We start from the raw sequence: 25898 nt of genomic DNA, 5'->3' as shown, positions 1-25898 counted from the left end.
TTTAGAATCCAAACTGGCCATTATGAGTTTTTAGTTATGCCATTCGGTTTAACTAATGCTCCAGCTACTTTCAATAGAATGATGAATAGGATATTCTTGAAATATCAAAACTTTGTTGTAGTGTTTTTCGATGACATCTTAGTTTTCAGTAAGAATTGTCAAGAACATGAACAACATTTAGAAAAAGTATTCTCACTTCTTCAAGAGAATCAACTCTATACTAATCCTGAAAAGAGCAAATTCTTCCAAGAAGAAATTGAATATCTAGGACACATTGTCTCTGCTCATGGTATTAGAGTAGATCCCCACTTCTTAAGAAAGCTAGATATTTTGATTGGACTAGTCGACAAGATCACTTTTGCTGAACTTAAGAAAGCATTCACCCATGCACCAGTTCTTACATTACCATATTTTTAACGACCATTCTTCCTTGTAGTTACTGATGCTAGTGGACAAGGCTTTGGTGTTGTTCTTATGCAAGATGGACATCCAATTGCTTATGAAAGTCGTAAGCTTAAACCAGCAGAAAGAAATTATAGTACATATGACAAAGAATTACCTACAGTGATCCATGCTTTAAAACTTTGAAAACATTATTTAATGGGATCTGAATTCTTAATTTAGACAGACCAACAAAGTATTCGTCATTTGTTGACTCAACCATTGATTTCTGATCGACATATCAAATGGGCTTCATTTATACAAAGTTTCCAACCCATGATTCAACATCAACCAGGCAAAGAAAATGTTGTGGCAGATGCTTTAAGTAGATGTCCTAGTATTCATAGCATTTTGTTATTCAAAGTCAACCATTTATTCTTATGAGAGAATCCTATGATACAGACCCAATTTTTTTTGAAATTTGGACTAAGCTTAGAGACAATAATTGGAACCCTATTGGTGATTACTCATACCATGATGGTTATCTTTTCTTCCAAAAAAGATTGTGTATTACACAACCTTTTAGACAATTCATACGAGAGGAAATGCATCAACCACCATACATGGGTCATTGAGGAGTTTCAGCTACATTACAACTAGTATCTAGGGAATTCTTTTAACCTCATCTCAAACAAGATATAGCAAAATTTATGTGGCTGAATGTTCTGTTTGTGGTCGTTTGTGTCACGCCATGAGCATCAAGGACTCCGGACATACTGTCCAGAGAAGAGCCACCTCGTAGTGTGTTGGGCAGGCAACCTTGCTACAGTGGTTAATGAAGGACCCCCTTTAGAGATGGGGGTACGTCTCGCAAGGAAAATCTGACAATGAAAACCCTACCTCTCGTTCCCACTCCGGGAAAAAGCCAAGGCTGGTACTTGAATCTGGAGAGGTACCATGACAGTGCGACTATGCAACATCATCCATCCTCGAGGGTGCAATCATCCTGTAACTGTAATGCAACATCCTCTTGTGAGGGATCCATCCTGTGCCTGCAGAGCCTCATCCTCCAAAGAAGGATCAACATCCTGTGAGATAAGAGCTGCATAAGGGCTGGGGTGCTCCACTAGGGGTGTAGATAGAGGGGCAGGTACAGGGTTAGAGGGTGCCTACCATCTCTAACCACAACGGACCCAATGCTATGTTGTCTATTAGGGCATAGGGGCAATTGGAGTCTGGGAAACTATAGAAGGCATCTGATCGGTAGGACCACGTTGCCTCCTAGCATGGCCTCTCGATCTAGGACAATCTCTAGCAATGTGGCCCTATCTCGACGGCAAACCAACAAGTCTGCTTGCGTTCTCCATCCTCTAGCGGAAATGAGAGCCATCAAGTCTCTGAAGCATGATATGGTCATCAATAAATCGATGGATTAGGAACAAGCACAAAGACCTGCGGATCACCATCAGAAGTGGCGGGTAACATGCAGAAGCTGAGGCGGGAGAGCCTGGAAGGTCCAATACCTCTAAAAATTGGCCAAAGGATGCCCCTATGGAAGCTATGAGCTTCCAATAAGACCGAGGAAGAGCAGGGAACTGTAGTGAGACTAGGGTAAGGTGCTGATCCTCCGCCAACTGGATCAAAGCCCACTTGGTGTTGAAAGAAGAAAATCTTCCTAGGTCTAAGAGGGAAGGGGCTGCCAGCCAAAACTTGAGAAGTGTCTTTTGGAGAAAGAAAGTCCACCTAGAAAAAGCCTGGACAAAGCAGACGAATATCCTGGAAGTGCACAATCAGCTTCGAAGGGATAGCTGCTAGAAGCCATTCATCACGGGCCTGAATGCGAGGGGTGGGAGCCATAAACCCTCGCAACAAGGGTGGTCTGGACCTCAATGCTGGACCTCAATGTCAATGTTGTGTTGAAGAGAGGTGAGCTTGTCTTGCGAAAATTTGATAATTCTCCCGGCTTGTGGGGGTGACGAAAGATTTGGCTGTGGTAGAAGCCATAGAGCCAATTAACAATCGATGGTCGACTCAAATCCAAATAAAAAATGTTGCTGAAGGAAAGAAGCGACGGTGGGGGGAGGAAGAGGCAGGTGAGAGCAAGGAAGAGGAAGTGACAGAGGGGCAGGAGCAACTGGGGCAGAGACGGGAGTAGAAGGGGCAGAGGCGGGAGCAGAAGGTGGGGGGCAAAGCGGGAGCAGCTGGGGTAGAGGTGGAAGGGGCAGGCGGGAGCAAAAGGGACAGAGGTGTGGCCAAGGAAGGAGGCGATAATGGGTAAGCGGGAGAAGCTGGGGCAGAGCCGCAGAGGCAGAAGGGACAAAGGCGGGGGCACGGAAGGAGGTGATAGAGGTTCATCAACGCGAGCTCACTAGAGCGTTCAACATCTACATGGTTTGAATACATGGCATGTTTAATCTCAACTTATTTATTTGGCATCATACATTCAATTGTTAGATTAATTGTGGGGCACTCTCAAGCTCTATGTGGACTTTATAAGATTAACTATGAGGCACTCTCAAGTTTATCTCTTCCTATGATAAAATTTTAAGCAATGACAAAAGCTTCTCTAGAGTTTTTAAAGCTCACCTATGCTTGAAAAGCATACCAAAAAATATGTCCCCTTCTTATATTTGCCTTGGTCTTTATGTAGCTAGCTCTATCTCTTGGACTTATGTTTTATTCTCTCAACAATCCATCCCCTCTCTTTTCATTGCATAGAAGAGTCATACACATCCAAGCTCCTAATAACTAGGCATGATCTCTCCCATGATTGTACACATTACACAAGCATTCATAAAATGCATAAGACTCATAACCTCCTCAATTGCCCTCTTTCTCCATCAATTAGTAAAGGGGCCTCAAACCAATAGGAGGAAGAAGGGACATATTTCCAATTGTCACCCTCCTTCCTTTGTTGATATGTGTTATTACATATCATTTATTTTAGAACTTTCATTTATTACATATAATTTAGTTTAGAACTTCACATTCAAATGTTGTTCACACTCAAGTCACATGACCACACACTCAACCATGTTCAACTCACTTCATACGTTTGGGCTCCTCCACTTTTGAGCACCTCACAAGCACACTTGCATCCAGGCAAATATGCCTTTGTCCAACAAGCCTACCATGTACGTGCCCGCCCAACCATGTGCCCTTGGCTTAATGAGGCCAATCAATAGACTCGTTTTAAGGGTGCAAACCTTAGGAAATGTTTTAGCCTAATAGACTAAGGTCTGGTGCAATAAGCAATCTCAACTCAATTAATGTGCCATAAATGAGTGTGTGATATATATATATATGAACTACATTATGGGCGGTACAATTAAAAAATTGGTTTATTCCATTGAAAGCTAGAGAATATTTTTTGAATGGAGACCAAGAAAAATGCTTAAAAAACTCAAGCATGAAATAGTAAAATCTTTTTAAAGAAGCATGTAAAAAAGTAGAGGAAACGTGTAGGCTATATACATGGGCAACCCCTCCCTTTCTTGGACCTTTAGTGCAATCTCTCTCTCTCTCTCTCTCTTTCTCTCGCGTGCGCGAGGCATGCGCAGCATGCAGTCACCTTTTCCACCTTCATTCACACATGCGAGAATTGTGTCTTGCCCATTTTCAAATCTTAGTGGGAAGGTGGATTACTCCATCGACTCACAACCAACCCCCGTTACGTAATCAAACCGCGTGTACGTGCCCATAGGCTCCAATTTTCAAATCTTCTTCGTGTCCTCCCTTGACCATTGGACTTTTTTCATCGTGTAAAAACGAGACCACCCCCTTGAAGAAAAAGGACCTAAAAATGGCCAGGGGTTTAGGCGACTCGGGTTTATGTCGGATCACATTTCCCCAAACTTTTCCATTTTTCTGCTCTACCTGAATTACCAGGGTACCGTCTTCGCCATGGCCAGGAAGCGTCTGCGTCCAAGTGCCTCGGAGCCATAGCTTTTGTTCATACAGCGGTTAGATAGAGAGCTTGTGTTTCGCTGTTGCCCCGCCATAGCCAGAGAGCTTCTGTGCTACTGCTCGCCTCGCCATAGCCAGAAAGCGACTGCGTTTTCACACTACAAGAGATTTTTTCGAGGGTTTTGTCTCAAAGGCCGCCATGGCGACAAACGCGCTACTCGCTTCTCGCCTGCTCCGCCATTCCTCCGCCTCTGTGGTCGGAGCTCGCCTCTGCAGCGGCGCAGCGGCTGCTACAGCGGTATGTGATTCCTTGGATTATAGCTAACTGCTTTGCTCAACCTGCCGTTTTGACTAGTGTTGAGAGTAAAGGAGATCAAAGGATTTTAGGGTTTTTACTGTGTTGTATTCTCCAGACTAGTTCAAAGAAACTATGTGTCTCATCATATGTTGATTTCATGGCTCGTTTTAAGCAACTGTATGGTCTGTTGGATACATGGCTATTTAAAGAGAGAGCCCTTGAGAACTAAGGCGGGCTTCACACATGTCTCAGTAGTATGTGCCTGGAAAAAAACTTGGGGCTAGCTGAAGAAATCCCGGACTTTAAAGTCTTATTTTTTATCAAGGAAGTTGGTTTATGATTTGTTGCATTATCTGCTTCTCTGATTTAGGGTCTGAGGTAACTTAGAGCTGTCTGATTTTCTCAGGTGGAGGAAACAAGGACCTCTGCACAACAATTCTCCTCTGCTTTAACCAGAAATCTGCTCGGCAGCGCCCGAGCTTTCAGGTTAGTTGTTTAGTCTCTGTCTTTCTCGTTTTCCCGTGTGTGCAAGTTGCCTTTGAGATTTGAAACACTCATGGCGGTCAATTTAAATCCCATGACAGGAGACCCCATGTGCCTCAAAATTGCATCTACACCTTCATCCATTACTGACAATCAACACCATACTATTCACATTCACCAATAATCATTGACAATCAGCCTTAGTTTAACACCATACAGTTCGGCATTGCCTATGACTCCTAATTTTAACTTTTTTTCACCGGCAGTCATAAAAAATGCTAGGAATTGCAAAGAATAAATTGCCAACAACTCGGCTTCTCACCCTATTGAAAAGTGTGTGAACAAAAACATTCATTGAGGATGTAATGAATTTGTGCCTTCTTGTAAAGGAATTTCATCCCTTATTTCCCATCACAGGTATGGTGCTAGGCACATGGTTTGAATGGTGTCACTTTCTTTGTACTTGTCACATGAGGTGTACGATGGGTTTCAAAAAGTGCGAGTCACTAATGCACTTGGAGTTATTTAAGATTGTACTTGGGCCTCACTTTGGTAAAATATTTACAATGGATTCAATCGTAGTTTATTTTTAATTTTGTGTCTTAATCCTTGTAAGTGTAGGCTAGGTCTTGATAGGCTAGGGTTGATTTGATTTAATCCTCTCTTTATTCTTGGTTATTAGGGCATTTAGCTTTAATTAGGGAAGCAAGTTTTTTGTTAGAGAAAGAGAGCTTCAAAAACTTTGTGCAACACTCTTCTCATAGATCTATAGTAGTACATTGTTACATATATAGAGAGAGAGGAATCTTTAGTGTGAAAGAAAATTAGCTTTCGACAGTTCACATAATCTAGCTGGATCAACGGGAGAGAGAGAGAGAGAGAGAGAGAGAGTTTTTTCTTTTGCTTTAGCTTGTAACAGCATCGTAGATTGCATTTTTTTTCACTCTACTCTAGTGTGCAGCTACTAGCACAACAACAACGAGCGCCACTCTCTACAAGCATTCGTGCGTTCGCATTCGAGCTTGCCAAGTTTGCTAAAGAATGCTTCAAACCTTGGTGGAGATGCATTTGTGACATTTTAATGTTTGCATAAAATCATAAAACTTATGCCCAAATTGCTAAATTGCTTAAAGCTGATTTTTAAATTGATACTAGATGGCCAACTTCCAAAAGGAAACCATCTCTGTAGACTAACATGTCAAATTTGGGGCTTTTTTCGGTAGAGAATCCAATTTTGAAAATATCAATAGACACTCTACTTGAAGGTTGTAAGCTTTAGGCTGTACTGAGCTACGGTTGTGGGGTACAACACACACCTTCACGTTTCTTCACAATGTTGAAAGTCGAATGGCGATTCTACTCTCTGCTGCACACAACAGTTTACTTGAGCGCAATTCCCAACATTCAGCAATGTTTTAATTTCGTACGCTTTGATGAGCCACGCTATCCAATGTTACTGTATTTGAGCAACAACTTCAATGTGGTCAAAACACACAGTGGCGATATTTTGTCCAAATTGACATCTGTGCATAGCTACCTCTGTCACCATTTTGTCCCTTCACCAGTCTTGATGAATGTTTTAGGGCAAGCCCACACACTGAACAGAATCAAGGTGAGAATGGGGATTTTCCATAGAAGAAAGCTGAAGCATTCACTACCAAAGATTGGCCTGAAAGATGGCCGCACTGCATGAGCACCATGGGATTTTATTCATTAATGTGGCTTATAAGGTTTATAAGTCAACAGGTTCACATATCATTAAAGTTTGGACAAACGCATGGATTCCTGGAAGGAAGGAGGTGCCTAGATAAAACTTGGGGAGAAAGTTGGAAAAGCAAAGTTTGGGATATTTTGGGCATACTTAGCCACTTTTGGCAAAAAGGAAAAACACAAGGCCAAAAGAAGCTGGTTGACTCTTTTTAAAAGCAAGTAGGGGACTGTTTTTATCAACATGCACATGCACCATTTGGTCGACTATAGTTGCACTCTCCCTCTCTCCTCTCAGCCATAGTCACAAGGGACGGGAATGGGACAGCCTACAGGGAACGGCCATAAGTAGGGGGAGGGAATGACACTTAAAAAATACTTTTTTTAAAAAGTTTTTCCACTCTACATTTATTCTACTTTGGAAGTACAACAAAATGAGTACAAATTTACACTAAAATGGTAAGCTTTTGAGTCATATTAACAAAATACACCGATCAAAGAGTGAAGGCGTTGATAGTTGATTGTATTAAGTAGATACAAAATGAGTCATGACTCAAGAGTCGGGACTAAGCCTTAAGGAGGCACAATACATGGAAGGACAAAAAGGTTAAAAACTTCAAAAGGCTAAAGCATGGAAAGACTCAAAAGTGCTAAAGCCCTAGAGCTAAGTTACAAGTAGAAAGGCCCATGAATCATGATCCATGAATGATCATCCACGTGAAGTGCTCGCCTCATGGTCATGGGTAGCTTGTGCCAAAGGAACATCAAGCTCATCCTCACTGGCATGCTGCAGGCTGCACCTCATTCTCTTGTTGCTCTTCTTGTTGACTCATCTCCCACTCGGTGAAGGGATTTGCCTTCTTGGTCACGCTCTTGCAAAGCATTCGCAAGTTCGTTTTGTCGAAGACAAGGTCATTAGCACGCTCTACCCGAGTCGGTTTCTCTTCCTAGAGGCAATGTAGCTGTGGGTGCTCCAAAGTTGCTCCAAGCAAGAGAAGCCGACGGCTTAGCTATGTATGCGAATGGCCAGTTGTTGTAGCTCCGGTCCATCCGAACCAAAGTCCTCCCACCATAGAGTGGCACCAACTTTCGAGCGATCATTTTGTGAATCATGACAACCATAGGAGCCATGAAATGACTTGTACATGGAAAGTTGGTCCCTAATCTTGCGCCTAACCGATGCATCGGGTACAAGACGGTCCAAGATGATCCTCCACCCAACGCTCACTCCCGGTCGCTCTCTTGCTTGTTGCCTCGGAATTTTGGGTCCACCACATAAGTTGCTGTATGCAATGGAGAGTAGTAGGAATTTCATCTTCCTAGACACAAGGCATGGATCTCCTCATATTTGTCTTCGTCAGGCACAAAGCCTTTCGACTTCTCTATCATGCGATCCATGGCCTCGTAGACCTTGCTTATGCATGGTCGCATAGCGTCTACCTCACCATAGTATCCGTGGTCTTCGCACTCTCCCATGAAGAGGCGTCATCGGCCCGTAACCTACACTCTCGGCCCGTGTTTGTACGGGACTCTTGCATGTCGACAAACTCTTCGCCAAGGAAAAGTTCCCTCAAAGCACCAATATAACTCTACAATGCGCTTCTCCTTCTCGAGCAATGTAGTGCGCAAGCTCTCGGATGAGGGGGGTGTATAGGTTGAGCCATACTCCCCAATCTTCTCAACCATGGCCTTGAAGTATTCCAACCTATTCAAGAAAGCAATTTACTAATAAGAAGGGGACTAGTATGATGAAAACATGAATGATGAATCGGCGATGATCGATCGCACTTACCTAGCCGCTTGAAAGGCAATGTGATCATGGAAGAAGATGCGGGCCACCGCCATATTCACCTCCTCCTTCGACTTGGGGTTCCAATTCTCCCCAAGTGTAGATTGTCGCTGTGGCCGCGCAAGGGTTGAGAGGCCGTGGAGATGGAGGGTGCTGGCGTGATGGATGGAGTAACATTCCGACTCGATGGTGAAGGTGATGGCGTGCATGATGTCGATCGGCCCGATCCACCACATGACTCCATAGTAGAGGCTTGAGTTCCTCTCCCCATCGTCGCAGGATCCATAGCCACTCGTAGTGTCCTTTTTGTTGCTTCGACAGCCTCGTAGACGGCAAGCTTGTCAAGAAGTTCCCGTCTCTTTTTGGGTGTGACATTCGTGCACTCTCATGCAAGAGGCGGGCTCGTACTTTGTCGGCACCACCCGTTTGCCGGTATGGGCTTCTACGGGAAGCCTCGGCACTTGAGGAGGATGCCATGGTTGAAGATGGCTTGTCACTTGAAAGTTGATAGCTTGAGAGAGGGAGAGAGAGGCTTGAGGTAGAGAGACTAGAGACTAGAGACTAGAGTGCTTGTGTGAGAGGCTTGGAAGTTGGAAGAGGCTTGAGGGAGAGACTAGAGTGCTTGTGTGTGTGTGTGGCTCTTGAGCAATGAGCAATGAGCAATGAGACGTGAGGCTCGAAGGCTTGAGCCTTGAAGGTATGTGTGTGTGTGTGTGTGCTTGTTCTTATATAATATATAGATAGGCAAAGAGGGAGAGGCAAGAGTCTTGAAGACTCGAAGAGGCAAGGCAAGAGAGCCACTATGGCCCTTGTGACTATGGGCCAAAATGACCCAAAAGGCCCCCAAGACGGCGTCCCCAACGGCCATAAAAATGACCGTTAGAATGCGCAACGGATCCTTGCCGTCCCCTGCAGTCGCCATCCGCCACAACCGTCCCTGTCCAGCGCTCCCCCCGTCCCCCAGTCCCCCCTGTTTCTGACGCGTCCCGAAACAGCGTCCCCGCGTCCCATCCTCCCGTCCCTTGTGTCCCCTGTGACTATGCGAGCCTCAGTGCTGGCTGTGCAGCGATCATCATCTGTTGGTTTTCCAAGCACTGGCCGTACACAGCAGCAGGCAGCCGACCAGTTTTCTCTCTCCCCTATTCTCTGGTCGTACAGAACAGGCCTACAATGCATCTCTCTCTCTCTCTCTCTCTCTCTCTCTCTCTCTTCTTCCAGCGCTGGCCATACTACAGATGCTTTCTGGTGTTTTTCTTTGCGCTGGCCATACAGCCGACTGCAGCTGGTCGTTTCTCTGCTCTCCCTCAATTGGTTGACTCAAACAGCCGTACAGCAGCACTCGCTTTCAGTATTGGCTGTACAGCTGCTGGGATTGGTCAAATATTGGGACTGTTTTGAAGACGGTTTCGGGCTGAATTGTGGCCTGTCTTTTGTTGAGAAGGTCAAGCCCAAGTCTTGTACATGCTCTGTGGATGGTTGCTCAGTTTTCTGTGGAAAGTCTGGTGCTACAAGCACCTGCACCTTGGGTTCTTGTAAACGCTTCTATTGAAATAAAGAAGTTCCTACGGGGGGCCAGCCGTTCCGGCTCAATACGGTGTCGTTATATTGTTGTGGTTCTCTGTTGCATTTATACTTTGTTTTTCATACTTGAAGTGTTTGACTATTGTTCCGGGCCTCCAGTTGAATACAATTCTCAAAATACTCATGTCGTGAAAGGAGGAGCTGCATGCATGGGGGGGGGGTGGGGAGGGGGAGATTGCACCCAATAGTGTGTTGATGGTGATGGTTAGAACCTCTCGCGGAGCTGAAGACGTGCGCTTGGACAAGCTTGCACAGTGATCATGCTTTTGGCCGTCGGGCTGCAATGTGGCCTACTGCATCCCTTCTCTCTCTCTCTCTCTCTCTCTCTCTCTCTCAAAGGAAGTCAATTGCTAATGAAAAGGCCACTCCTAAGGCAAGCATAACAGACGAAGGTGACGGTTTCTTCAATAAAGAGCGATTGATTTGCAAAGAGAAGAACAAATTAGACAAATAGCAATCCATCTTGGCTCCTTCCTGTGTAAAAAATCGTATGTGGTCTATGTATTGATGTAAGGATTTTTTTTCCTTTTTTCCGCTGAAATCCTAATGCACCTTATCCCTTTCAGGTGTGAATAGCCTTAGGCAAATTAAGTAAATGGATGTTTCTAAAGAGTCACTATGACACACTTAAGGGGAAGTTCACATAGCTTAAGTTTTTTTTTTCCCCACATCATGGACGGCATTCCCTTGGGCGCCATTTACTTCCGCATTGACATCAAAATTTCATTAACATGGTCATCATCGAAATTGTCACAAACAAATTGTCCATCGACCTTGAACTTATTATACATTCTTCTTAGATGTGTTAAGTAGAGCCTAGTGGCGTCTAGGCTAACAAAGTCCATCTAATTGTCATGAAAATCAATCCCAAGGTTGGAAGCTGAAGTGTGCAAGATGCCGGTAAAAAGAGGGAGTTCCATGGGTCCTCTTGTCATTAGGTCTTGGGTGAAAGATGTTTGATATCTGCGGTTGAGTGCAGGAGACTATGACCGTGCAGGTGGTCAAAAGTTTTAAGGACCTCCTTCAGTTTCTTATTGAGATGAAGTGTTGGAATTTGGAATCAATGGTAATGCCATGGTGTTTAACTTAAGGTTGATTGTCAAGGGTTTTGTCTTAAATTGTCAGCTGCAAAGCTTGTTGTCTGAGTTGAGAGCTTCTATCAAGTACTTGTATTTCGTGTACTTATGAATGTTATAGCTCCTGGGCACTTTTTTAACACCTTGCTTTGATTGATACAGCACAAGGATTGCAGGCAATGATATCATTGGGATTGATTTGTGTACAACAAACTCTTGTGTATCAATCATGGAAGGAAAGGTGAGGTGGGGTGAAGTTATTACACATATATATCCTTGAGTTGCAAAATGGCAATTTTGAGATCAGCTTTCTAGCTCTTTTTGGATTAAGTCGGTTGCCTAATTTCATTTTTGAAATCATCTTTTGTTTTAGGCAAAAAATTTCAAGTTTTCTATCTGTATGATATTTTATCTTGACCATGTTAGGAGATAGGCAATCTATCTACAGAGTCTAGTGGGTCTTACAGTTGCAGCATCAATTAGTCTACCCAAACATTCTTCTCCAAAGGACTGCTAGCAGCTGTTTCCATCATGGTTCTGGTGTAGTGGCCACATGCCTGTGCTGTTCTTTTCTTTTTTGGTAACTTCTAAACTTTTAGATCCAGGATAGATGTTCCACTTCATGAAAGTGCAGACTGCCATTAGATGTGAATGGTCTGATCCTTGAATCGTATTAGATAGCTCATTTGTAGTTTGCAGAAATGGGCCACTGGTGGATACCAATTTTGTACAGGTCAGGTTTTAGGAGGCTGGGACGAAATAGGGAAGGTTTGTGTGGGGGACTGTTTTTTTGGGGGGATGTACGAGTTAAATATCTGCCAGAAGCAGTGAAATTATTTTACAAAAAGACCCAGACTCTGTAGAGCTATATCAGCATCATCATGAGATCAGATAGTGGATTGATTTTGGCCTTGGGCTTTGTCTTTTGAAGGATCAGAATGAGTAAAGTGATGCTTCAAATCATGGGAGTTGTTGATTCAATTTTTTTTTTTTCAGGAGCATCCAAGTCTGTCAGGAAGGGATTTTGATGGGGTGGGTTCAGTTTCTGGAGCACTCCTCAATGAAGGAAATGGCTTTATTAAGAGAGTTCCTTTTCAACCTAGTACTTCTCTGTGGGCACCTCAACCGTGTGCATGTAGAGCTCATAATCAATTGGGAATGGCAAGACGGGCAGCTGTCAGCCGAGCCCACACCCTGGGACCACTGAATTCTACCGGTTCTTTCATACTGTCAAACAATTATGCCTCAAATACCAGGTTTGAGGATAAAGCAAAGATCAGGGCACTTATGGAGAGTAGGGGTCTGAAAAAGGAGCCGGGATGGAGCCGCATTGAGATCCAAGGTCAACTAAACACTTTTCTTGTGGATGATCAGTCCCACCCTCGGAACAAGGAGATTCGTGTAGAGCTACAGAGAATGCTGGGTTTAATGAAAGAAGCCGGTTATGTTGCAGACCTACGCTGTGTGTTGCGAGACATACCTGAGTCAGAGAAAGAATATGCGCTTCAACATCATAGTGAGAGGCTTGCCATGGCTTTGGGCCATATAAGCTTGCCCCCTAGGACTCCACTCAGAATCATTAAGAACCTCAGAGTATGTAATGATTGCCATGTGGCCACCAAGTACTTTGCCAAGATCATGCAACGCGAGATTATCGTGCGAGATGCCACACGGTTCCACCATTTCAGAGAAGGCTATTGCTCCTGTGGGGATTATTGGTGAACCTCCACTATAGACTTCCATAAGCCAATTGGAAGTGAGAAATGGCTATTTATGCTTATTAAGGGCTTCTGTGTGAAGTGTACAGGGTACTTGCAGTCGTCTTAGTTGAGGCTTTCTTATTTCCTTTAGAACTTCAAATCCAGCTAAAGCTTGTAGGTACAGGACTGTTTGAGAGATGTCAGGGGTCTTTTTTTATAATGTATCTAAGTGCTTGCATGAAGAAAGCGGTGCTCTAGTTAGTGTTGGGACATTTAGGGCTGGTTGGCATCAGATGGGTCCTCTATTATGAATATACTTAATTTTCCTTTTGGACAATGACAAAGACTCTATTTAGTTTCTTCCAAGTTCCTAGTCAATGTCAGATGTGTTGTGTTAGTACTTGCCTTCAACAGTGTTGTTCTTGCAGTGTTTTTTCTTAATCTGCAGCATAAGGATTATGTTTACCCTTTTGGGGGATGGGGTAGGGGTGTTTTATGTGTGTGAATAACCATACCACTGGCAACTACACCGTACGATTTCTTTACCTTGACCTAAAGGTATTTCACCAGAAAATCCCTTTTGGGTTTTATGTAGGTATTCCCTTGTGGTCAGGCAGAAAGGGGAGTGGGAAGCAACATGGAGAAGCTGAGAAAAATATCATTTGCAGGCACCCTTGCCTTGCCAAGGAAAACCTTCAGCCACATGCCTAGGGTAATGGACTTCCAACAGCAGATCATTGCAGGCGCCCTTGCCTTGCCAAGGAAAACCTTCCACATGCCTAAGGTAATGGACTTCCAACATCAGGTCATTGAATTACCGAAGGAAACTTGGAGCTCAAAGGTAAATTGAAGGAATTTGAAGGTTGCTTGGTGACTGGAGAACAATGACAAGGAGTTGAATGCAGAAGCAACGATCTTGTCACAAGTCCAAGACAAGGACACCTTTCATTGACTCTCTCGAATCTCAAGAGGTGGAAGGTATAGTCCGCACTGCGATGTGGGGTTGCTGTCACAGATAAAAATGAAGAATATGAGTGAAGCACTTGCATTGAAGGTAAGAGTTGGGAGGCGTGCTTGATTGGAAGCACAATAAAATAGGTCTAGTAGATGAGGCTTCTCATCACTTGGGATGTTTTGACTCCATTACATATTGTTACGGATGACAGTAGAGGGGAGGGTGTGGGTGGTGGTGTGGGGAGTGGGCTTGGGATATTTTGGTAAGAAATGCAAGCAAAAGGTGTTCAAGTCGAGCTTACCTTAGCCTTGCCGAAGCATGTGTTGGGTACGTCGTGTCTTCACTCCATTGTGATACCAGGAGGCTTCTTGTCAAAGGGGTGAAGGGAAAACTCTAAATGCTTAAAAGAGGTCTCTCACGATGGCTCTCTATCACAAAAGGCAGGAAAAGAAGAAGCTATCTGAAGAGGAGAGCATCCATCAAGCAAATAAGAATACAATAGCATGCAAGCAAGAAGAGGGAAGAGGAACTCACAAGAAAACTATTGCAAGGGAATGATTTTGCTTGTCACAAAAAAATGATTTATATACAAATGACTAGGTTTCACACTAGTTTGGCCAAACTTGGTCTCTATTACTAGTCTTAAAAGCGACTATGTACACTAAGCTTGTAGACTTTTCTTATTTGACATTAAGCGTATGGTAAGGTTGCTCTTTATATGTTCTAGCATTGTCTTACAAAAGTGCACTGCTCGTTCGTGCGGATAAGATGATTTAGTGCTTTACGATAGGTCGGGCAGGTGAAATCATGTTAACATACCCTTCTTCTTAATGGTGACTCCATCCTCGCGTCACCCAAGTCGGTGACGAAGCCGTTGTCGGGAAGTGGATGATGTGGATGATCGAGGGTAAGTGGCTCGTTCGGGACCAATATGCAGCCAAATGCAGGGTAAAGTGTTTAGAAGCTTTTTGGGTAGCACTGGTGATGGCAGGCAGATTGCCGAGGCGATGTGGAAAGAGATAGGCGATGTAAAGGTTCTTTATGCTAGGTCTCTGTAGGTTGTGGAAGTGGTGTGGTCCCTTCAACATGAGGTAGTTGGTAGAAGCGGTTTGCACCCTATGAGTGGTGGAATGAGTGTCACGATTCCATGGAATAATTGGCATGGGTAGATGGAGGTCGGGACATCTTAGCACAGGGTACTATCATTTAGAGAGTTGTAGTCTCGGGTGACACACATGGATGTGACGACCTCATGCATTCTTTATCCATGGGCTACCCTGATATCACAAGCTTGAGGTTAGGAGGAATCATAGCAAAATAGTGGAGGATGCCATCTAGTTTTCTAGGATAAATGGAGAGACAATGGGGACCCTAGAATTAGAAGAATGTCTCCCAAGAACCTCTGATCATTGTACCTCAGCGCAGGCTTTTGAGCGGAAACGTAAGTTGAAGTTTGGGAAAGCTTCGCAAAACCAAACCAAACTCAAACTTTGGGTGTAAAGAAGGCTTAGATGAACCACAGAACCCTCGAGACATTCAAGAGGGCCAATGTTTCACTTGCGGTCATGTGACCAAGGTGAAAGGTAACCCTAAAATTACTTCCAAAAATACTATAGTTTTAGATCATAGTGCCTATATGGAATGCAGCTTCGACATGGTAGTTTTTAGCCTTCTAGCCTTTTGATGATGCTCCATTATTTCTTAAGGGTGATTTTGTGGTCCCATCCTCTACTCTTGTAAATTCGGTAGAGCTTCTGAGTATGAAGTGATTTTGTGGTCCCATCTCTATGCTTGTAAATTCAACAGAGCTTTTGAGGAGGAAGTGCTTTAGTGTGTTCCAAGATTTCTTACGGGTCATACTTAGTCCTTTTGATGGATGATGCTCCAAGATTTCTTAAGGGCCATTTTGTGGTCCCATCCCTCTACACTTATAAATTCAGTAGAGCTTCTGAGTAAGAAATGTTTGTGTTTTCTTGATCCCCTCTCACCTGATCTTAGTTAGATGCTTGGGAGACACGTTTTAGAAAGCATCAAGGTAGATTTCACTGATATTTTCCTTGTTGAATTGTCTTATGGTCAGTGAGAGGTCCAAGTTCTCAACTTGTAATTATTTCACCTTACAAGATGAGTGAGTTGGACGAGGGTGCGATTGCACGACAATTGGCATAATATCTCAGATTGGACAAGTTTGCAAAAGTAAATCTCTATGGGGAGCTCCCGTGCAATTAAAGCACATGAAGGATGGAAGCTGGTAGATGTGCATGAGTGATAAAAAGTTGAATTAAGTTACAATAAAGAATTAAGCTGGCAGATGTGCATGAGTGATAAAAAGTTGAATTAAGAGTTGGACGAGGGTGCGATTGCACGACAATTGGCATAATATCTCAGATTGGACAAGTTTTGCAAAAGTAAATCTCTATGGGGAGCTCCTGTGCAATTAAAGCACATGAAGGATGGAAGCTGGCAGATGTGCATGAGTGATAAAAAGTTGAATTAAGTTACAATAAAGAATAGGTATTCCCCCTTCCTAGAGTGGATGATTAGATAGGTTATAGGGTGCTACCTACTTTTCTTTCAAAAAGTGGTCTTTGTATTGGCTATCACTACATATCTATAGTTGAGGAAGATGTCTTTATGATAGGGTTCCATATTGGTATGACAATTACGAGTTTCTTGTATTACCTTTTGTACTATAAAATGCTCTTGCTATTTTTACCAAATGATGAATTATCTCTTCCAAGATTATTTGGAGAGATTCATTGTGGTATTCTTAGATGATATTTTGGTCGATAGTCATACCCTTCATTAGGAGTATGACCATCTTCATAGTATGTTGAACATCTTTGGGCCTTGGGTATTTTAAGACGTGAGCGACTATATGTGAAAATCTCTAAGAGAGTTCCTGGGTCACCAAATTTCTAGGGATGTATGAGCATCAGAAGGTGTTGGACTGGCCAATTCCTTAGACTGTGATATAACTTTTAGTATTTCTAGGATTCACTTTCTTTCAAGTAAGTAAGGGATTAACTAATTGTTTCTTTCATAAATATTTTCAGAGGATGAGGACGGAAGTCATTAGTCTTGAAATGAGGGGCGGCTTGATGAGTCTTTTGAGTACTCTCAAGCTTAGGGTGAAGGAAGGTATGGCGGAGAACTTGACATGGGAAATAAATTTAAGGAAGGGTAGTTTGAACCAGGTTATAGATACCTTGAGTAAGATTAGGGAGGTGAATCTTTCAAAGTTTCCTCAAGATTTGTACTGACTTGCATGTTTCTGTGAAGAGAGGGCTATGTTAGAGTGATGGACATTCCAATCGGTGTATTAGCAACATGTCTAGGTGGGGAGCTTCGTAATTTTAGACCATACCTCAAGGGGCATACCACTTGTTAAGGTCAATACTTTATTTGGAATGGATTGGTGTTCCAGGATGATGGAGTTTATGTACCGTGCATAGTGTTGAGATTAGGAGAGAGCTCTTATTTGAATGCCATGACGCTCCTACAACTGGGCATCCGGGGGTACATCGGACTTATGATTATAAAAAATGAATGTTTTACTGGGCTAGATGAAGGGAATGTCTAGGACTATGTGGTGAAATGTCATCAATGTCAGGTGAACAAGGCTTTGATTGCCTTAGGACTAGAGGCTGCTACAACTCTGGAGATTCCTTTAAATAAATGGGGAAGTATTTCCATGGGTTTTATTGTCGGCACACGGACCAATAGATCCAGGTAGTTGTAAAACACGTTAACGAAGACCCTGAATCAGCACAGCTTTTCAGATTGTGATATGCCTTGTGACATAGCGAGTGATAGGGACTCAAGTTTTTTGGACACTTTTGGCAGCTAGTATTCCAGAGACTAGGGACTCTATTGTGTATTTTTTCCTTTGCTCATCCTCAGTCTGATGAACAGAGAGGGTGAATCAAATTTTGGAGGATATGTTTCGTATATATGTCTATAGTCGACTTTGCTTATGATAGCGCTAACTAGTTATAGTCTACTTATGCTCTTGTATATGGATATCAAAACCTAGATGTGTGGTTAACTTAGGACTATATTCAAATTGATACGGCTAGGGATTTCTCAACCACATATGCAATAAATGCTAGTCAATGCTCGAGATACTATCATGAGTGCTCATGATATGGCGTATATATTGATAGGTAAGAGAATGCTGGTACACTTGAGATTTGCCAAGAGTTTTGAGGTTGGGAAATTATTCCCTAGGGATTTCTCATCTGGATATGTAAGAAATGCTAGTCCGTGCTACTCGAGATGCTATCAGGAGTGCTCACGATAGGGTGCACTTTTATACTAATAGGTGAGTGAATATGCTAGTATACTTGAGAGTTGCCAAGGGTTCTAAAATGTTACCGATAGGGAAGGTTGGGAAATTATCCCCTGGGTACTATGGACCTTAACGAATTCTGGAAAAAATTGTTGAGGTGGCATACCTCCTAATGTGCGAGTTCATATAGTTTCCATGTGAGTAGACTCAATGAGACATCATCAACTTATTGAGGTTGAGGACTTGTCTTTTGTTTCACATGAGAATGAGAGGGTGATTGACTTTAGGGAGGGGCTATGTAGGAATAAAGTGATCCCTAAATGCAAGATTAAGTGGAAGGATAGGGCAACACATGAGGACTCAACTTGGGAGACAATGAGTAGTTTGTAACATCGATTCTGTGACTTCATGTTTTAGACGGGGAAGTATATTATGTACCTCACGCTGATTCTTATGATTAGTGACTTGTCTAATGGCCATTTATGTGGCTATTTATGACTAGATAGTTATTTAGAGCAAAAATAGTCACTATATAGGTATGCCACAACTAGTCCATGATATCCAAATGCCCAAGTGCTCATCTCACAAGCTTCTATGATGACAACATTTTTAACTTTAGATGTTTGAAATTTAGGACGGATCAACATATATTAACAAGAAACTCTGCTTTCTTTCTATGAAGCCAACCTCATCTTGAATAGATCTTGAGCAATAAGAAGATGAACTTGCATTGAGAAGATGTACTTGCACTATTTAACTCATTGTTTGTGCAACGATGACTTAATGAAACAAAGGCTTGAGTGACTTTTTAAAGCTCTTTGTTTTGCTCTATACTTTCTTGAGATGAACCATGTTTTTAAATGGTGGCATTGGTGCAAACCTAAGCACGTGAAGCACTACTACATTAATCATTTAGTGTTAATGTTACTATTTAGAAATAAACAAAACCAAAATGACATGTGATTGATGCAAACCTAAGCATGTTGTGCACTAGTTAGTGAATGATAGTTAGTGAATGATTAATTCTCATTGTTGCTTTGAAAAAAACAAAGACCATAAGCCAGCTTACTTAATTATGGCATTGATACTAGCCTAAGCATGAATATCATTATTTCGTCAAAAATTGATTTTCATTGTTTCTACAAATAAAGAAAGTCATCTTTTTGAAATGACATGAGATCAATGAAAAACTAAATCATCCATATCACTACTGATGGTTCCTTCTTAGTGTTGATAGGAAGAAACTCTTGGAAATGCATTTTCCACCCTCATGTTATCACTGCTGGTGACTTATGTGCTCTATTTTGTAAGGCCCCCTAAATGAGGAGTTGCCATTTGTGGTGAGCACCCAGGCACCCGCTAGTTCCCAGTTTAGACATTGGATGGTGGCCAAATGTGGCTAGATGGTTAGGAGACGGCTTATGTAGACTTGGAACTCTGCCAAGTAGTAGGATGCATGCTTGTGTGGGCTATGTGACCGTATTAGTGAGAGTGTTGGACAACAAACCAAGGACATATACTGTTCTTGGGTTACCGAGCCAATTTGAGGGTCCAACCAATCTCAAATGGCTGTGGGAGTTGCACTAAGTCCCTCCTTTATAGTCTACTATGGTCTCAATCAGATAATATGGTTAGTTGGTTATTTTGGACCAAGTCATGCTGATGTGGCCGACTTACGTCTATGCCAACCTTGGGTACTCTATATATAGACTAGTTTGGCAACCTTAGTTCATCATATCAAGTTCATTGTGTTTAAACACTCTTGTCATAAGCAATACATCTTTCTTCTATCTTTCTTCTAGAGTCTCTCTAGATCACCATCCAAGCTCCTTACCTGGAGCACACGCATGGGCAACACAACCGTCATTTTGGACTAAGTCATGGGTTGGTCGACTCACATCCATGTTGACCCTGGGTACTCTATATGTAGACTAGTTTAGTAGCCTTAGTTCATCATATCGAGTTCCTTATGTTCAAGCACTCTTGTAAGCAATACGTCCTCTGTCTAGAGTCTCTCCAAATCACCATTAAAGCTCTTTACTACTAGGAGCACACACGTGTGGGTGAACAACCATAAGTTTGTAATCAAAGTTTGTAAAGTAGTAATATTGTTTACTCTCCACTTCTTTTTGTAATTAAGTGCGTTGTATTGTGTTGATCCTTCTTCCTCTTTTATGTAGTCTCTTGAGCATGTTGTTCATTAGGTCTGTTGACAAGAGTCTTGATCTCATCTTACTTAGAGGTGAAGGAATGTAGATACACTATGTGCCATCATCACTAGCCTCATTGATTTGCTAATGACCCTGATTCAACATACTGCCATAGCTTCTCAAGCATGGAAAGTTCTAAAGAACCAGTATACGATGAGGAATCAGATAAGAATTCAAAACCTTAAGAATCATCTTGTAGGCAAAAAGGCATTCAGAGAAGCAATAGAGTAGTTCATATCGTGGATAAAGAATCTGTAAGATCAGATGGTGGTGCTAGGAAAGTAGCATCGATATAAATTTCCACAAGAAAGAAAGAATCGTGAAAAGGATCCCACAAAGGCTCTTCTATATAGCTTGTACATGTAGATCTCTATGGTAAAATATCTACCACTGCATTGGGTGGTTTTTCCTACTTTTTGTTACTAATTGATGCTTTGGTAGGAAGATAAAGGGTGTATTTAATTTGGGATAAGGTTGAAGCTTTTGGAAAATTCAAAATATGGCATAGCTTTCTAGAGAATGAGACATGAAAGAGGCTAAAGAAGTTTTGAATAGATCAAGGAGGAGAATTCACATCAACTGAATTCACATCAACTGAATTCAATGCCTACTTTAAATAGCACGGAATCAAGACATATTTGATAGTTGCTCATACTTTGCAACAAAATAGTTTTATAGAGCACAAGAAAAATTGAGAAACCACTCTTGTGATCTTGTTGAGCATCCTACAAAATGAAAGGTTATTGGCACCAAAAGTGGGTTTGGAAGTCCAGGTACAAGTTTGATGGTACATTGGATAAGTACAAGATAAGGCTTGTAGCAAGGGTTTTGCATAGCTCAAAGGGTTCAACTTTCAGGAGACATTTGCCTCCACAACTAGATTGACCACTATTTATATAATACTAGCCTTGGCCACTTATGGGAAGTAGATTATATTACAAATGAATGTGAAGTCAACATTTCTAAATGGCCATCTCAACAAGAAAGAGGGTTATGTGGCACAAGCATCAAGGGTTATGTTGCATAGCTCGAAGGGTTCAACTTTCAGGAGACATTTGCCTCATGACCACTATTTATATAATACTAGCCTTGGCCACTTATGGGAAGTGGATTATATTACAAACGGATGTGAAGTCAACATTTCTAAATGGCCATCTCAACAAGAAAGAGGGTTATGTGGCACAAGCATCAAGGGTTATGTTGCATAGCTCGAAGGGTTCAACTTTCAGGAGACATTTGCCTCCACAACTAGATTGACCACTATTTATATAATACTAGCCTTGGCCACTTATGGGAAGTGGATTATATTACAAATGGATGTGAAGTCAACATTTCTAAATGGCCATCTCAACAAGAAAGAGGGTTATGTGGCACAAGCATCAAGGTTTAAGATACCTGGTTTTGAAAAAAGAAAGTGTGCAGACTTTGGAAGGAATTGTACGGGCTAAAAATAGGCCCCTCTCAAACATGGTACCGGTGGTGGATAGATGCTTTCTTTATAAGTATTTGTCTTTGAGTATTGCGATTATTATAGGGCACACAGTCCCTTGGCCTATTCTATGCTAAGGGGGTGATATTCACCTATATGTTTTTAGTGATCTTGATTGGCCTATTCTATGCTAAGAAGGTGATATTCAACTACATGCTTTTAGAGATCTTGATTGGCCCATTCTATGCTAAGGGGGGTGATATTTAGCTACATGCTTTTAGAGATCTTGTTTAGCCTATTCTATACTAAGGGGAGTGATATTCACCTACATGCTTTCAGTGATTCTAATTGGGGTGGTGCATGTTATGGTGTCAATTGGTGGATTTTACTTTCATCTTGGTGATTCATGTATCTCATCATGGCTAGATGTTATGGTGTCCACTGGTGGCTTTTATTTTCATCTTGATGATTCATGTATATCATGGCTCATCAACAGCAAGGCAGCACTAGGATGCCTTGGAGATGTATATCGTGCATGCATTGCTGTCTCACTAAACATAAAGATCCTAGGTTCAAGTCCCACTCCTTGCACTTTGGCAATGACATATGGATCCTTGATTGATTTTACGATAATAAAACTCTCTCTCTCTCTCTCTCTCTCTCTCTCTCTCTCTCTCTCTCTCTCTCAGATGCATTTTTGGCAAATCTTGGTGTTGGATGTACAACCCCCCACCTCCATCTTCACTCCCAGAGTGCATTAGTTGTGTTGCGAGGAACCCAACGTTTTATGCTCATACAAAGCTCATTGTGGTACATTATCATTATTTCAGGGAGAGGCCCATCGCAGCATGAGATATTAGCTTGGCTTATGTCTTTACACACAATAATGTGGTAGATTGCCTTATGTCTCTACACACAATAATGTGGTAGATATGTTCATGAAGGCTCTCTCTCATGAGAGAAGTTTGAAAATTTTCGTAAAGCTTTGGTCTTATTTCTATTTGGGGATTGACAAGCAACTTGATAGAGCAAGGATTTTTATCCATTTGTATGGTGGTGATGTGTGGACGTATGCTAATAATGGGTTGGGGCACTTTTTCCCTCTTTAGGAGGTTTCCCCCCCGAGTGTATGTATACACTCTTATGAGTGTGTGTGAGTGACCTATCACTTCACTCATTCTAGCCAATCTACTCTAAGTGTTGTGCTTCTTTTTATCTCTCCTTACTTGCTGCATCATCTCTGTGTGTGTGTATGTGTGTGTGTGTGTGTGTGTGTGTGTGTTGCTACCTTTTTCTCCACTCCAATAGATACATGATCATTGTTTTATATGTGGTGACCTTAGTATGGACAAGGAACCATGAAGAGAAGGTCCGATAGACATAGAAGATGTTGAGTTCAGAGTTTGAAATGATAGACCTTGGGCTTATGCATTTTTATTTGGGGATTGAGGGGAGTTAGGTGGAATCTTCATTTCTCAGTAAAAGTATGCAGGTGAAATTTTGAAGGCATTTGGCATGGATGATCAGTGCAAGTCTCCATAAGTTACTCCCATGGAGGTTGATGCAAAGCTTTATTTAGAAGATGCAAGTTGGTGGGGGAGTTTGATCTTTTTGTGCAATACACGACAACTACAGGGATTCGGGTGTTAAAGTACATCAAAGGTACCATTAGGTATGGCACCACTTACACACATCAAAAAATTCCTTGATTGGATTTTATGGATCAGATTGGGTAGAAGATTGTGTGACTAAAATTGGATTTTATGGCTCAGATTGGGTAGAAGATTGTGTGACTAAAATTGGGCAGATGATTGTGATAGTAGGACAATCTATTTTTGGTTACTATTTGGTCTAGAATTACATCCTGGATCAGTAAGAAATAGCCTTCAATGGCACTTTTTTCTATAGAGATTGAGTATTAGGCATCATGCTTTTCTTCATGTGGAGTTTAGTTGAGAAGGATTTTAGGAGACATGGGTGTTGCTCAAAAGGGAGCGATAGTGTTGCTGTGCAACACAATCAAAGTTGCATGATGGCGATTGCCAAGAACCCGGTGTCACATGAAGCATATTGAGATACTGTATCATTATGTGTGTGAGCCTACTAAGGATGGAGAGGTGGAGCTTCTCTAGTGCCCAACAACAAAGAATTGTGTATATATTTTCACAAAGGCTCTTGGGAGAGATTTGCTAGAGCACCATCTTCATCAACTTGATGTTGGATCTGAAGAGGCAGTTCTTGGCGATTGCTAAGAACCTGGTGTCACATGAAGCATATTGAGATACTGTATCATTATGTGTGTGAGCCTACCAAGGATGGAGAGGTGGAGCTCCTCTAGTGCCCAACAACAGAGAATTGTGTATATATTTTCACAAAGGCTCTTGGGAGAGATTTGCTAGAGCACCATCTTCATCAACTTGATGTTGGATCCAAAGAGGCAGTTCACCTGTAGGGTGGACATTGAGAGAGGGTGTTAGAAAATCATTTTCTTAATGCTCCAGCCTCATGTTGTTATTGTGGGTGTGACGGGTGTGATCTATTTTGTAAGTCCCCCTTTATACGGAGTAGCCATTATGGTGAGCACCCGGACACCTGATAGTTCTCTCTTTAGACACTGGATGGCAGCCAATGGATGGCAGCCAAATGTTGCCAGACGGTTAGGAGACAGCTTATGTGAACTTGGCACTTTGCGAAGTAGGATATATGCTTGTGTGAGTTATGTGACCGGATAGCAAACCAAGGATACATCTTAGATTGTGGGGTTTGTTTGAGGGCCGTGAGAGCTATAGTTGTAGTCTAATATGGTCATAGTAGTATGATATGGTTGGTTGGTCATTTTGGACCAAGTTGTGGGTTGGCCGATGTGGTGGACTCACCTCTATGCTAACCTTGGGTATGGACTAGTTTGGCAACCTTAGTTTATCATATCGAGTTCATTGTATTCAAGCACTCTTGTAAGCAAGACATAAGACATCCTCCATCCAGAGTCTGTCTAGATTGTTGTTAGAAAATCTATGTGACCTAGCATCTGTACATTAGTGTGCATCCCTATTTTAGGACACATTAGTCTATGTGAACCTTAGTGTAGGTGACATTAGACCTTAGCATTTGGTATAGACATGAAGTATAAGGTTATTTCCCTCACATAAAGTGGCAATTACTAAAAGGGAGTTAACCTAACATAGATCTAGAAGGGCTTAGGTGGCATAGTCTTGACATCATGGCTTAGGTCAATGGGTGGCTCTTGGTGGGCTATATAAACAAGGCTTATCTCCTTCTTGTGGTAGAGAGCTCTACTTTGTGTAATCACTCTTTGTGAGCAATCAAGCTTAGTAGATCCTTTGTGGATAAAACTTTTGGCTCTCTCTTTTGTGTTTATGCTAATCATTGTGAGGTTAAGTTAATGGTGTCATTTAGCTTTTATTTATGAGTTTATGAGTAGTCTTGCTTACACCTAATCCATAGTCTTGAGGCATTCTCATTTTTTACATGGTATTAGAGCTCCCCCTTCCATGGGAGTGCTCTGAATCATTAGTTGAGAGGTATTCTTCTCATTATTGAGTTGCACATTAGTGAGAGTAGATTTTTAATGCTTTGTGAGGGTGTCATCACCATTTCATACTCTGTTTTGTGTTTCTTTTAACAATCTACGTGATGTGATGCTTGTATTAGTGAGCAGAGAGCTTGCTTGTTTCCTATTGTTATTTCTTCGTGTGGCAAAGTGAGCATCAGCGACTATAGAGCAAGCTCCTCGCTTCCCTCCAATATCCCGATGGCCTTTAACAGTGCGCTGTCAACAACACTGCGCTCTCATCATCATCACTTGCATGCGCTCTCATTAATGATCATAAGTGCTGTCTCCTCCTACATCATTGATGGCATTACTTTGAAGCATTTAACCTTGGTGAATAACTCTTGGGTGGATATTCTACTTTTTCATTTGGATGACATGGGTGATAACATGTCTATTCTTATGTTCTACATTGACATGGGTGCTCATCGACTTGGTCTTATGTAGACATCAAATACTCTTGGTAAGAGTCCCAACTTCAACTCTAACAAAGATCTTATGGTTATGTCTTATGTGTTAAA

General features: G+C 42.1%; 1 protein-coding gene across 1 annotated transcript; it reads left to right on the top strand.

The window, feature by feature from the left end:
• Positions 1-4188: 4188 nt before the first annotated feature.
• On the top strand, positions 4189-13259 carry LOC147630076 (pentatricopeptide repeat-containing protein At2g22070-like). Its single transcript, XM_086811700.1, has 4 exons — positions 4189-4585; positions 4992-5071; positions 11384-11462; positions 12218-13259. Exons 1-4 carry the CDS (start codon positions 4487-4489, stop codon positions 12941-12943), a joined length of 984 nt encoding a protein of 327 aa, XP_086667826.1. The 5' UTR covers positions 4189-4486; the 3' UTR covers positions 12944-13259.
• The last annotated feature ends 12639 nt before the right edge of the window (positions 13260-25898 follow it).

The sequence above is a fragment of the Cibotium barometz genome, chromosome 17, assembly GCF_041138505.1.
Source record: "Cibotium barometz isolate CiBa-2024 chromosome 17, ASM4113850v1, whole genome shotgun sequence".
NCBI classification, from domain to species: Eukaryota; Viridiplantae; Streptophyta; class Polypodiopsida; order Cyatheales; family Cibotiaceae; genus Cibotium; species Cibotium barometz.
The sequence above is the reverse complement of the archived record's forward strand: the minus strand, read 5'-3'. Positions and strand labels throughout refer to the sequence as shown.